The following is a 14,698-nucleotide window of genomic DNA, read 5'->3' as shown; positions in this document are numbered from 1 at the left end:
ATTTTTATTATGATTTTCATCTTCTATCCCTGTCACATATGCAATTTATCCATTTGTTGATACTCTTTCTAATTCATATATATCCCTTTTAAGCAGTTTTTGGTCACAATTCTCCTTGAGTTTATAAAAATCCCTAGTAATAGCAGCTACCTATGACTCATAAATAATGTATAAACGACAACTGACCATCAATGCAACCTTGACTGAAAATGATTTTGAATTTAAAATTGATTTGACATGTAGAAGAAAGATTTACTCTCATTTTTCATTGATTTATATGACTAGTGCATTGTCCATTGGGCAAAAACTTACTATTGGTGGGAGATCTAATTCAGATAGCTTGTGAATGAATTTATCAACAGCAATCACCTATTCCCATTCTTATAAAATATCATTTCCATTAACTCATGAATTCTATTGATCTACTAAAGCATTTATATAATTCATTGAATCAAAGCAACAATAGAATCAATACACAACCAATCCAGACTGCATTCAGCCACATGAACCTCATTCAAATGACCTCAAAATAAACAAGCTCATAAAATGGAGACAGGAAGTGATGACACAGAACAATGGTGTAAATACCCCTTTGTATTATCCTTTTGAAATGAGTAATACTGTTGTTAGAATTATTTTAGAATAACTCTGGGGAGGGGGGGGTTGAATCAGTTATTCAAGGTCCAATAATGTCCAATACAATTTTTTTAATAAAACAAGGGTGAATCAGAAGTACTAGACAATCATGAAAAGTAAACATGCATCACCACATAACACTTGAGATTTTGGTGACCTAGAAACCCTCCAGGAATAAGAAGGTAAAACCGGGGTGGGGATGACACCCACAAAATTACTGTGCAATAGATTTCAACCACTTCTGGCTGTTTGCCCTGTTAAAGGCTTTACACAGTGTCAGATGTGACCCTGTTAAAGGATTTCTACACCCTGTTAGGAGTGTGCCCTGTTAGAGGACTTAAGAACATTCAACTTAGAATGCCACCCTGTTAAAGGATTTACATAGAGCTATTAGGCCCACCCAATTCCATGGGATTTATAGTCACCTTCTCAAAAGAATCTTTTATCCCTCTCTAAGGATCTCCTATCCTTCTCTTGAGGATCTCTTATCCTTCTCCTGGGGATCTTCTATCCTTTTCCTGAGGCTTATCCACCTAGCTGTTAAGCTAACCTAGCAATGTAGGATTTCAATATCTAATACAATGGTAAGAAAGTATTAGAAAGGTTTTGACCTAATAAAGATTGCAACTCTGACCTTGCAGATTTCAGATCACTCTTTAGTTCTTTTCTTTGCTTGGCTTTTCTTCTTTGTAGTGTTGACAGCTTCTCCACCCTTCAAGATCTGTCTTCCTTGAGTTCTTCCACTTGTTATGCCAATGCACTCTATGGTCACTTGATCAACTCAGAGTCTTGATGCTCTGTGCTTACTCCTCACTATGTCCTCTTCTTGACACTTGACACTAGCCTTCTCTTGGCTTCTTCACACAACCACACTTATGACCAACTCCCTTTACACTTTCGATCTCTGACCTGTAACTCATTATAAAGAAGTTATGTTCTTCATTTCCTGCTCATCAATTTGATTTGATCTGAGAGAACGATATTGTTTTCCCTCCAAATTGTTTATTCTAGAAACTTCATGATAAGTCCATTAGTATTCACTCAAAACTGGTTTGCATGGTTTACATGAAATTTCGTGACATCTACTCATCATCCTTATCATCCAACTAATTCACAAAATTCAATGTAACAAACTTATCATTACTAATCTGGCGAATCTTTTTGTCTTAACAATAATGCAGTAACTCGGCATCATTGGTTTACTGATGCTCGGCACCTTCTATGTTACTCAACTTCTACTACATCTGCTAATGCTCAACACCTTCTATGTTACTCGGCTTCTACTACATTTATTGATGCTCAACATCTTCTATGTTACTCGACACTTGAAGGATTGCTTGGCACCTTCTATGTTACTTGGCACCTGAAGGATTGCTCGACACCGTCTGTGTTACTCGGCACCCGAAGGATTGCTCGACACACACTGAAGTTGAACTTGCTTAGCTTTAACTAGCTTGCTTGGTACTCACAAATGAACTTGGTCAAGTTCTACATATGACTTAGTTAAACCTTACATCTTTGATGTGTCTTAGTGTGTCCATTAGAGTATGTCATCAATGCACTATTTCATCAATGGCTTAGCTCATCCTTATACTTCATTACAACATCATAACTTCAACCTTTCTCTAGGTGCTCTAGTTACATCTTATTGATTGCCTCCTCCTTGTCAATCAACCAATTGATAGTATTTGGGTCACTTAAGCAATTGCCATTCCTGCAAGTAGCAAGTTTGACATTAATGACAAAACAATGATTGAAGGCATTCTTTACCAGTTCCATCATTCTTCATTCATGATCTTTTCAATCATTTCCAACAATAGTTACCAATAGAATTTCAATAGAGGCCTAGAAAATTCAACTGGTTATGTCATATTTTCTGAGAGAAAGTACACTTGAGAGTATCCAAAACTACTACATGAAACAGGACCGACTGTACTATTTCTTGATAATTCCAAAAAATACATCAGAATTCAAACCATCACATTGCCTTGAAAACTCATTTATATAGGCATGAGTTCTAACAAGAAAAGGGCAAATGTGATTGACAGGTGCCCTTAAAAAAGATACTTCCATACACCTATCACAAAAAGACAAAACTATGAATAACAAAAAGATTTTATACATCAAACATTCTTTTATGTGTCCCTTTTTGTTACACCACTTGGAAAGACAAGGGTACTATGATCTGATTCTTTGATTATTTTGATTCCTCAGAGTAAGTGGCCATCAAGCTTGAAAGTGATGAGTCACCTCCAGTTTCCTGCAAACTTATTTTAATCTGAGGATTCTCCTTGTTTTCATCTTTAACTGTAAGGGTGACAGTTACTTTTGCATATTCTTCTTCCTTGTCATCTTCTACTTCGTCACCTTCTACCATCTGCTCTATAGACTATCTTTCCACTCATTGTAGGTAGTGTCATCCAGCCAATCAAAATTCAAGACCTCCTTGTGTACAGTTATTAGAGAATTTGCAACTGCCTCTATATCAACAAGATCTCTTCTGATAGCACTATAAAATAACTGTACCTTTACCAGCTCCTCAATAGTCATTGCCCATAACAAGTGACCAGTTTCATTAATGATTTTATTCATCCTTTCACAAAAAAATCTCATCCAACTCCCTCTTCCACTCTTCCTTTTCCTTCACTTTATCAACAATATTTAAAGCACAAGGAAATAAATCAATTTTTTCTGTTATATACTTGGAAAAACAAATAATTAATCTTTTTTGAAAAGAATCTTGTTTATATCAAAACCTTGCAATTTATTTAACAAATCAAAGATCTTTTCTATTTGATGACAAGGCAGCTGGATGATAGATATACACATAGCAGTGATATTATTCATTTATGTCCACTTATGCACAAGGGGTCTGAATGTAGCCTCATTTCTCTTTAATTCATCCCTAATAGCTGCAATCCCTGCTAACAGGTCAAAAAATGATGGCCATTCAATTCGGTCTACTAAATACATTAAACCCTGCCTCAACTTTTCTCCATATTGATTGTTCAGTTCTACATGCAATGCATATAACTTATTCTTTTCTTCTTCAAAATCCTCTGTAGTGTAGAATTGAGGTCTTTCTGGGGTATCTAGTATTTCAATAATGTGTGTTGACTTAAAAGGTTCAACAGGTGGTCATGGGGGGTATGCAATCTTGGGTCTACTGGACTCTCCTATTTTTCTTTTCCCAAGAATCTTCTCCATTTGAGTCACTTTGTTTTCTAATGACTGTATTTGCATACCCCTCTCCTCATATGCTTTCAAAACTTCTTCAAATCTGGCATTGAGTTGTGCAAACTTGTATTCTTCCTGGTCAGACACCATACTGACAAATTTTAACATTTCTGAAGCCATCCCAATTATTTGCTTGCTGCCAACCTCACCAGCCCTGAACACTGTTAATGCACCAGTATGCTCTATAGTAGAAATTTCCTACATTCTGGTCTTATCCCTTTTCTCAATAGACAAAATAACAAAAACTTGGTGGTCATCACTAAACTTGACTCCTCTATGAGCCTGTAATACCTCTTCTTCAGTCTTAAATTGGACATCCTTTTGTTTCCTTATTGAATCAAAAACCATGGCATTCACTATATCCCATTCTGGTAAAATGAGGACTCCTGACTGTCTAACTATTTGCCTTCTGACCTCAAGTGTAAATTGAGCAAAATCATTCAAAAATTTAGACTTTACTTCATCCTTAATAGTAGAGTCTGATTTATCAGGTTGTTCTGCCTTTGTCTTCTCACAAGTTTTCTCAAAATTTCCTATGTTTAATCTCCACAAAAATTATGCAAAGGCTTTGGACTTGACAAAATTTTCATCATTAATAAACCTCTCAAAGGCTTGGGCAACTATGGGATCTATTTCCTTACCTTGGTAATCAGCAACAGTGAGATCCAAGGAAGGTGCAGGAGGTTCTTGTGGTTCTCCAATCTCCAAATCTATGGAAGTAACAATTACATCCCCCTCTCCACCAATTTGTCTAAGCTACTCCCTTAAAGATACTTCATCATCTATCCAGATTGGGGACTGGCTTGGGGAGTATTGTTCTACTTGAGAAGAAGAAGACCTGTGCTCTAACTTTTGCCTTTTTGGAGCACTAGCTACAAATGGACTTTCTAGCCTTGGTCTTGGCTGAAGGGGAGCCTGTTGCACATTTTGAACCATTACATAACCTGCCCTTTTCTGCAAGGTATACTAACCAGGAGCCACTATATTTCTCTTGTTTATCCTCCTTTGCACCTCTGCAACCCTATTTGGATAAGTCTTGGTATATATGGCCTTCTTCTCATTCATGGTTTGGATTATCACAACAAAATTATTCATTAATGCTTGCATCTTGGGTCCCCAATATTTTTTTATCCTTCAATGGGTCATAATCAGAGTCAAAAGCATTAATGAATTCTAGAGTCTTACTGAATACTATCCATTTCTCTTTCCTCAGTTCTTGCTCTTGTAAAGAAAAAACATTTCTAATAACATCTTCAAGATAATATACCTCGTGCACCATGCGAGCAGCCTTTGTCCTTTCTCTTAAGAGGTCATAAAATCCTTCAGGGTCAATAAATCTGGCATGAGATTCTGCCATGTTGTATCTATCCAGGAACAAGTTAAGATGTTTCCACCCTTTCCTCACAAAAACAAAATCATGCACTACAGTAACAACTAGAAAGAAGGTACCCTTCTTTGGTAAATCTCTTTCATCAATAGTGCCTATTTGCCATAACAATTCTACTATCCCTATTTTCAAAGGCACATGGAATGGTAACACATGAGGCTTTCCCAAGAAACCATACACTCTTATTACTGTTGAGACATTATAAGGGATTATATCCCCCCAATTATGACTAACTAATAGCCCTTTTGCATGGTCCTTAGGTCTGACCAATTCTAGCAGTGCTTGTGGAATCCTAGGGCTGTCTCCTCTCAAGAGCAATTTGAGTTTTGATGCAAAATATCTGTCAAACCTCACAAAACTAGCATCTCTAGCCTCTGAGGTCATATCCACACTCCATAATTGAACTGGATGCCTCTCTCCATCCTTGGTTATTTCTAGCTCCATACCTCTGGAAAAGAAAGTATATCCCTTGTACAAGCATATATACATAAGCAATGAATACCAACATAAAGGTTCGTTTACTTTCCCCCGGGCTATCCCCACTAAACCATTGTGAATTTATTGTGCCAGGAAAGTACCAAAATCAAGAATAGTGCTCATCCCAAATTGAAGAGTCTGAGCCATAATGAAAACAATAGAGCCTAGGATATGCTCTACTTCATCCATTCCAAAGATTTTGCACAGAGAAAAATACAATGCTTCCCTTAGATTAAAATGTCTTCTCATTAATGGCTCGGGTGTGCTGGTAGTGATTACAAACAATGTACCCACCTTGGTAGCATGCTCTTGCAATGGCCCTATTCTCAAATATATCCTTTGTGCATCATACCTTGCTTGAAGGTCACCCATGTCAATTTTTTCATGGACAACATGGTTAGGGTTTAAGTTGAAAACCTCTCTAATTAACTCAGGGCAAACTTTGAAAAGATTTACCTCTGCATAGTTCTTAACCCAATTTGTAATAGGGTCATACTTTTTAGCCAAGTCAACCAACAGATCACTATGAAAGAAAATTGTAGTGATTGTTAATTTTCCAATGTCAAATTCCCAAACATTGTTCATGGGGGTATCTAAATTCCTTTCCGAGAACCATTTTATGAACAAATTTAGGCCTCCCACAGATACCTGGGTATCTCTCACCCAATTTTCCTTATCATAGAAACCCTCTGCTACAATTTCCCTAGAATCTTTTGGAATGAGCTCCCTCCCCTTAGTTATTTCATGTATGGATAAAGGGAATTGTTCAAGAAAATCATTGTGTATAGAACGTTTCAAATAATCCGTTTGTCTCATGAATTCTTTTTGGGGAGGCATTTTGAATAAACCCTAGAAATTGTATAACAACATACACTTAATTTCGAGGAGTCACAGAGTACTTACCCACTAAAATTTGCACTTCTACTCAGTATGATTTTCGTTGCAACTCACTGGATTGCTGGATAAATTTTTTGTGCCCTGGCTCTAAAATTTTTGTATGCTCTGATATTCATTTTGTGCTTTGGTGGTTCATTAATGGTAAAATCGTGAATTTTATTTAGGCATTGAAACCACATGGATGAGCTCTGCACCATATTAACTCTCAATAACCGTTACCTCCAAATTGCACCCCAGATTTAAATCTTATTCATATATTTCCCCATATTAGATGACTTTAATTCAAAAAACAATGAGCTTTATGGCTTTAACAATGTGGCCACGTGTCATATTACCACTTGCCCACATTCCTTAAATTTCTTGCATCTTGAAATTGTGGGCAAGCGTCATTCGTTGATCAAGACAAGATCAACGATCACACAATTTTATAATTAAATAAGGCCCAATCAGCTGTATTGACCAATAAGAAGTCCTTATGTGAGTCTGTGCCTCCTAGCAACCTCCATGCAAGCGGGTCCCATATCATCTTCTGCACAAATGAGTACTTGACGTCATTCTTTCCACATGTCAAGCTGGCGCATTCCTGCTTTCCTTATTGAATGAGCATCTTCAGATTGCGGGCTTGCACCAGCTGTTGATCTTGGAAAGATCAACGGTGATACTACTCGAATCCTGTAAACCTTCTGAGATGGGGATAGTGACATCACCACAGACACGTGTCTGCATGGCGCATACCTGCTTTGTTTAAACTTCATTCAAGTTCTTAATGCAGGCAAGTGCCCTTTGTTGATCTTGAACAAAATCAACGGTGTGAAAAACTTTGCACTTTATGGTCGCATCATCCACTTAGATCAATGAAATGACTCCTCTCAACCCTCGTGCTCCGACCAATTTGACTACTGCATTAATTGCTAGAATTTATGCACCCGTAGCATAAGTACTTCCAACTAAGCACATGTGGCATACAACATGGCGTGACTCAGCTCTTTTTCCTAATCTTGGCCCCACTGTAACATGTGGCACAAAGGCGCATACCCGCATTCCTTATTTTTTTAGCAGTTTCTTAATGTGGGCTTACACTAGCCCTTGATCTCACATAATCTACAGTTGACAAAACTTCGATCCTATCTGGCAAACAAACCTCTTTACTGGCACAACTGGTAGTACATATCAACAATCACTTTACAACTTGGCACTCCGCAGCACACACTAAAGATTCTCGACCCCACCTTGCTACATGTCCAAAAATTGCTTGTCTGCTTTATTTATCTCTCGTGCAACTTGAAAATGCGGGCATGCACTGGCCTTTTATCTCACATAGATAAATGGTCATAGAATTGGGTGTCTTAAAAATACCATGTCAATCGAACTGACAAATAAAATACTGCCCTCCACTCCAACTCATCTGACAACTACCATGAAAGACACCTCAACATTATCCTTGGAAACAGTGGGCCCATGCTATCAGACTGTGCTACGTGTCCTGTTTGCGGTTCCCCATATTTTTAAATTCTCGAGCATCTTCTAATTGCGGGAAAGTTCTAACCCTTGATTTAAACGAGATCAATGGTTGATGAATCTTAGTCATAAAGTGATACCTTTGTTAATAGATCAACCAATGACATCACAGGAATTCCAGAACATGCATGAAAGGTACTGACAAGTTTTGACAAACCACAATCTTTACGACGCATTGAGATTTTAAAATAGGCAAGGGCCACATGTCATAAAAACTCATGCTCGCATTATTTAAAAAACTTGCATCTCAACATTGCAGGAATGTGATACCCGTTGATCTGAACAAGATCAACTGTCATACAAAATTTGTATCACATAAGATATTTCTCAATAAAATAATTGAGCAAATTGCAAGCGAAGCACGACCAATAAAAGTTTAAACAAGATTTTTAATGAAGTTATGCTTATGTAAGCCCAACCTTAGGGTAAAAGTAATATGCCTTAAAGTTATTTTTGTAATATTATTTTTGAGGGTTTTTCAAAACTAGAGTAAAATAAGATAAGGCATTAGGGTTTTTACACACTTAGGGTTTTTCAACTGATTGCTCTGATGACAAACCTTGAGAATTTGATAGAATTCCAACAACACAGAGACTAGGACATGAATTAGACCAACCTAAGAATTTGAAAAATACAAGGAATGAAACCCTAATTTGCATGATACAATGCCTTAAATGATTTTTCACTAAAATTTCAAAATTTCTCTGCATTGTGAAAAATTAGACCAACCGAACAAAGAGAAGGCTCACTCCCACAAATGATGGAATTAGTTTCCAAGAGCATAAGAACATTATCCACGATAGGTCCACATTAAGGAGCCAACTACACGAAAAGAGAACATGAACAACATATAGGAATAATAAACAAGAAATATTTTTGGTAAATGTAAGATTGCTAAGTACCCAAGATGCTCCTGCATTAAGAATGAAACAAGGATCAAAAGCATCCCAAATTTGCAAGCAAGAAATGTAGCTTTTTATTACTGTTTCAAGTCATAGTCCATACTAGTCAATGCTTCTCTCCCATACAATGACCTTCCATGACTTTAAATAACTCCTAAATACCTCCCGACCAATTTGAGCACTTGGTTTCCTTAACAAAAGCCAACTGCATTAGTTTTATCATTTCCCACCACAAAAAGACTAGCCGTTATAATTCAAATTTTTGAATTTGAAACTCTTATTTAAATAAACTAAACTAAACTGACTACTATCCTAGATCAATGACCCTTTGAGGATCCAAATGACTTATTTAATAGGTCTAAACACTTTTAGGACCCTTACTAGTCCTAGACCCATGAGATCCCATATTTGGTCCTATGGTCCCTTCAAGACCATTAGGACATATACCATTTACATTTGTTTACATCAAAGGCCATTACTAGCCTTAGGATATCATAGTTGACACCTTAGAATCCTCCTTTAGTCTATGATCTCATCCCATTTCAATTTGCTCTTTTGGGTCTAGTTGTTCCTCTACGTGCTCTTGCACTAGTTAGTTGCCTTTATTGCTTTCTAGTTAAAATCATATAAAAAAACACACGTTTTATCTGATGAAGGGAGCTATATCTTCATATCAAAATCTAGAGATTACTTGCAATTTCTATTACAACTGACTAAACTGTTGGTTCTTATTTGACTTTCAATTTGGGTATTGTGAGCCAATTGTTCAAGATTATTTGAAGAAGGACAAATAATAATTATTTGTTTACGAGAATAAGATAGTGCTCCAAATGCTTTTCGCAAGAAGGTAGATAGATGAAATATATTTTTTTATTTGAACCTTATCTTTCCTTGTTAATAGCTCTTATGTATGATTTACACTAACAATGATGAAACTAAAATGAAATGAAAAAAAAAATACAAATTCATTTGATATGATAAAATTGAAAAAGAAAAAATTACTCTTCAATCCTTATCTATTTTACAAAAGAGATTTTTAATCTATAATCAAAGTTAGAGTTGCCATTATAATTTGGACTAGGATTCAAATAAGTTTAGAGTTAAGCTATGATTAATGTTAGAGTTAACTACTAGGATCATGTTTTAGTTATGATTTTGCTATATTAGAATCTAATTATGATCAAACTTAAAATTAAAGTTTGATTAGTTAGAAAGTATGATTCAAATTTATAAATTAATTATTATTTAGATACAATTACAATTAATATTACAATTCAATACGAATACAAACAATATATATTAATAGAATTAGAATTATATTTTAATTATATATCGATTAACATATTTGTCAATTTTTTGAAATTATAAATATTAAAATATAATTATATAACCCCTATTCTCCCACTTTTAATAGTAAAGATCTATTAAGCCCAACATACATTGGCTACTCCATGGAACTTCGTATAAGATTCATTCTAATAACTACTGTTAATGCATTTAACAAATACACAATGAAAACCAGCATTCTACCCTGCAATAAAATATAACACAATGAAATATATTTCGCTATGGACGTACCCAATCGCCCATTGAGGTGAGCTTGGCTAGTTTTGTCACTCGTTAAACAACGCCTTCAAAAGTGAAGAACATCGCTCGACTCTAAGGAACAAATTTACGTTGCCTTCTATGAATAAATCTCAAAAATGATCGGGCCGTCTTTCTTTTGCAGAAGTAATGGGGTTGGACACAACTGCTGTGAATATTTTACTAATTCTTCTCTTATTAGCGGCACCTGCTTTTCAACAAGTTTCGGCACACATACATCAGGAGCCTTCGGAAGAGGAGTTCATTGAAGAATTGATTTTGAGGCCATTGTCAGATCGAAAAGTTTTGGCTCACTTTGATTTTACTAACAGTTTGCCTCCTACAAACATCTATGGCCACCACCACAAGATTTTTCCTAAAGCAATTTATCAGCTGGTAAGTTTTCTTCTTTATTGCTATTGCTCTATTTTACATCTTCAGTTTTCATGATCCCAACTGAAACGTACTGCAACAGTAGAACAAACTAACACATTGTAGTTTAGCAAATATGGGGAAGGTCTGTTATGTCCGAGTTCAAAATTCCTTTTTGTATTGAAAGATTTATTCGATGGTTTTAGGAAACTGCTAAATATCGAAATGGGTATAAGACGTCCTCAAATTCAGGGTTTCTAACAAGGATTTGTGCCTCACATTTGAAACCTTCGTGCTGAGAAGAGGCATCACAATCAGAGTGAGGCGTAACTTGATTTAGAAAATCGAGATCGTTAAACAGAAACCTTGGAGAATCGGTTGTGTTTGGAAATTAATGTCTGATGCTCCACTGCAATCCGATCAGCTTAAATCAGAGTTTTTTTGGTTTGTTCATTGCGTTTAGCTAATATTTAATGTTTAAATCTTTCTATATATATATATATATATTTTAAATTTTTAAATTTTTAAAAGAGGGTTTTGTGACATAACCATGTATGGAGAGAATGACATTTTTGTTTCTGTTTTAGGTAATGTACCTCTTATTCTTAAACCTCATTTTGTTCGCTGAGATATTTTACCCTGGATCGGCTGTGGTATCTTAATCAATTTCACACATCTGTCAAAGATTTAAACTTAGGTCTCTACTACAGAAGAAGTCTGGTGCTTGAGTTTACCTCGGTGTCTGAGCCGGACAATCCTGATGGTGTGGGCGTTGCGCACAATCTCAATAGGACTTACTTCAACCCTGTAAATGGCGAAAGCCAATAGTCTCTACTCCAAATATCAAAATGATAAGACGGCTCTCATTTTAATTGGGCATTGTCTTTAAGTTATTAAGGAGATCCGGGAAGCTAGATATCTACTAATACTGTAATAGTTAAAAGATTTGAAGTCAGTAATTGGCTTTATATTATGTCTTGCAAGTTTCGTAAAGTTGCTTTCCCCCGAACTTTTCGTTTTTGGCAGCCCTAGTAAGAAAATCCACAAGTTCCGTCTTCCAGAAGTATGAAAAAATTTAAAACGAGGACATTTAGTGAAGCTCCGTGTTTCCATACACAGCGCTGATATCATATACGAGATTTTGAAGATCACATTTAATAAATCACAGAAGCGCTGCTTACATTAGATTCAACTTGAATAGGAAAAAATAATTAACTCAAAAAGACTTGAATTGGTACTACTACTGGATATATAAATTATGGGAATAAGTAGAGAAACTCGGTCATCCCTGCCTTAAGCCAGATACACTTAGCCGTCACTGTCATCTTTATCATCAGAGAACATCTGAAGTTCCGCAGGAACATCTATGCTAGTATTTTTACTCAATGATCTGATAAGTTCTTCAGAAAAGTTCATCCTTTTCTGCAAACTCCTCACCACTTTGAACAAGGTACCTGGAATAATCCACTCCGAGCCATTATCATTGCCATAACTTTTTTACGTGTTATTCTATTAAATGAAATATTTAAGTTTTTACAAGTATCTAGTCCTGTGAGATTCTTAAGGACTTAGGTTCTACTTCTAACATATCTTAAAATATGATACATACTGCCACTATAGGGGACATTGAAATATGAAGCAAATTTGAAATTGATAACTTCGGATGAGTTTAGAGAAAAACATAAAACATTAAAAGTTGAAAGCCTAAGTTAATATTCACAGGATTTTTTTATGGATTATCATTCACGGCAAAAAGATATTTATTCAAGTTCTTAATGTTGTGCGAACTGATTCAGTATAGAATTGTTCAAGCTTTATGCATGCATTTTGCAGTGATATTAAACACAGTAAAATCTTGCCTCAATAAATAATTGATAATTGGGAAGATTATTTGCACTAACATAAATTTAAATTTTTGATTAAAATCTTACTTATGTCTAGTATTGTAAAGATGAATTCATGGACATTTTTAATGGGTTTGAAATGGTTGTTTTGATTTGGACTTGCTGGTGAGCAGGTTCAGAAATTTAGGATTCAGGAAATGGAATTGTCTTTTACTCAGGGGAGATGGAATTATGAACGCTGGGGAGGACTTGATTCATTGTCCAGTAGTAATGCCAAGCCTCCTGGTGTTGAATTATGGGCCGTTTTTGATGTTCCGCTTGATCAAGTTGATGCAACATGGAAGAAATTGACTCATGCTCTTTCTGGTTTGTTTTGTGCTTCTGTGAACTTTTTGGAGTCATCAGCAATGTATGCATCCCCAGAGTGGACATTTCGTCCAGACTTGGTTGACATTGCCTCTGAAGTCCAAGATGTAAAGCACACAACCTCTTCTGATAGCAGAAAAGTATCATCTAGTAGGTTAAGATATGGTGCATTACCACGAGAAGCAGTGTGCACTGAAAATCTTACTCCTTGGTTAAAGCTTCTCCCCTGTCGGGATAAAGCTGGAATTGCTGCACTATTTGACAGACCTTCAATTTATAGAGGGTTTTATCATTCACAGCGGTTGCGTGTTTTATCTGGCAAGTTTAATTCTGACAAAAGAGTTGAAGGGACCTTGTTGCAACAGACATTAACCCTTGTTCTCCAACCTGGAAATGCAAATGATGTGGCTTATGCTAGTGGACAGTTAATTCAACCTAGCTGGTCTATTCATTCTTTGTTTGGACGTGAACTGGCTGGAAAATGCCTTCTTGCAAAGTCAAGTAGCGTGTTTTTGGAGCTAGAGGGAACACTAGTTCAAAAGCTAGGAAGTTTAAGAGAAGATAATGGAAATCCTCCTTCATTGAGTGATACAGATTATCCAAGTTTTAATTTGAATGCTGCTCCAGACAGGGTGCTGAAAGAAACAACTCTTTCAAAAAGCAGAGCTGGAATAATGGCCACTTCTATTGTGTTTTTGTTCATGGTTGATAAGTATAACGAGTCCCATCCTCTGAATGTGGGACTTATGTGGAAGGTCCCAGTTAATTGGTCATCTCTCCAGGTCCCTTTCCATGCAAGCAGGTTCTTGATGGGAAGTGGGAATGCATGTGGCTCTATTGTGATTTCTTTGAAAGCTTCCGAGTCTCACCAGGAGCTTTGGGAAGGAGATGCTTCATCTGTTTCGTCATCTTTACATGGTTGTAGTAGAATCCTTCTTGTTTTCCAAGTTGTACCGTGGTATGTGCGGTTGTACTTTCATACACTTCAGGTTTTTATGGATGGACAACCGAAGCTAGTCTGGGATGTGGTTAAGAAGATACATATTTCTCCTGCAGAGGACAGAAAATCACCTGGGATGATGGAGATTAAACTTGAAATCCCATGCAATACAAGCACATCTGCTTTAATAGTAAATTTTGATAAGGTAAGCTTCTATATTTGTTTGACTTTCATTGGATGTGTTTGTATAATCAGAAGTCTGGACTTCAAAGTTTGCCAGACTGTCATGATGTCTGTTAAAAAAAATTCCAACATGATTTTTATATTAAGAAGGCAGAAGGCAGCAATATACAACACTATCACTGGTTCTAAACATATATATCATAGGAATTTCCAATAAATGATGGCTGCTTTACTTTGTAGTTTGTGAAACTTTCATCTCGACACATGAAGCAAAGAACTCGAGTCTAAATGCATGTAAATTAGCCATAAAAAGGATATGGTGGTTGTAGGAAGTAGAACATGCTTCTTTCGTGGA

The 14,698-nt window shown here is 36.2% G+C and overlaps 1 protein-coding gene across 2 annotated transcripts in view; it reads left to right on the top strand.

Annotated features, from left to right (window-relative positions):
* Positions 1 to 10,526: 10,526 nt before the first annotated feature.
* The window catches only part of LOC149536784 (GPI transamidase component Gpi16 subunit family protein), a 73,944-nt gene continuing 69,772 nt past the window's right edge, over positions 10,527 to 14,698 (top strand). Inside the window, exons 1-2 of one of the 2 annotated variants that reach the window (XM_089804143.1) lie at positions 10,527 to 11,034; positions 13,028 to 14,365. In XM_089804143.1, the coding sequence (XP_089660269.1) occupies positions 10,789 to 11,034; positions 13,028 to 14,365 (1,584 nt within the window). In that variant the 5' untranslated portion in view covers positions 10,527 to 10,788. The remainder of the gene's footprint in view (positions 11,035 to 13,027; positions 14,366 to 14,698) is intronic. The other variant, XM_089804144.1, reaches the window with a different exon arrangement.

Source organism: Cupressus sempervirens, chromosome 10 (genome assembly GCF_028749045.1).
Source record: "Cupressus sempervirens isolate cs-2001-9-10 chromosome 10, ASM2874904v1, whole genome shotgun sequence".
Taxonomy (NCBI): Eukaryota; Viridiplantae; Streptophyta; class Pinopsida; order Cupressales; family Cupressaceae; genus Cupressus; species Cupressus sempervirens.
Note: the sequence above shows the minus strand (reverse complement) of the source record. Positions and strands in the feature narration are given on the sequence as shown.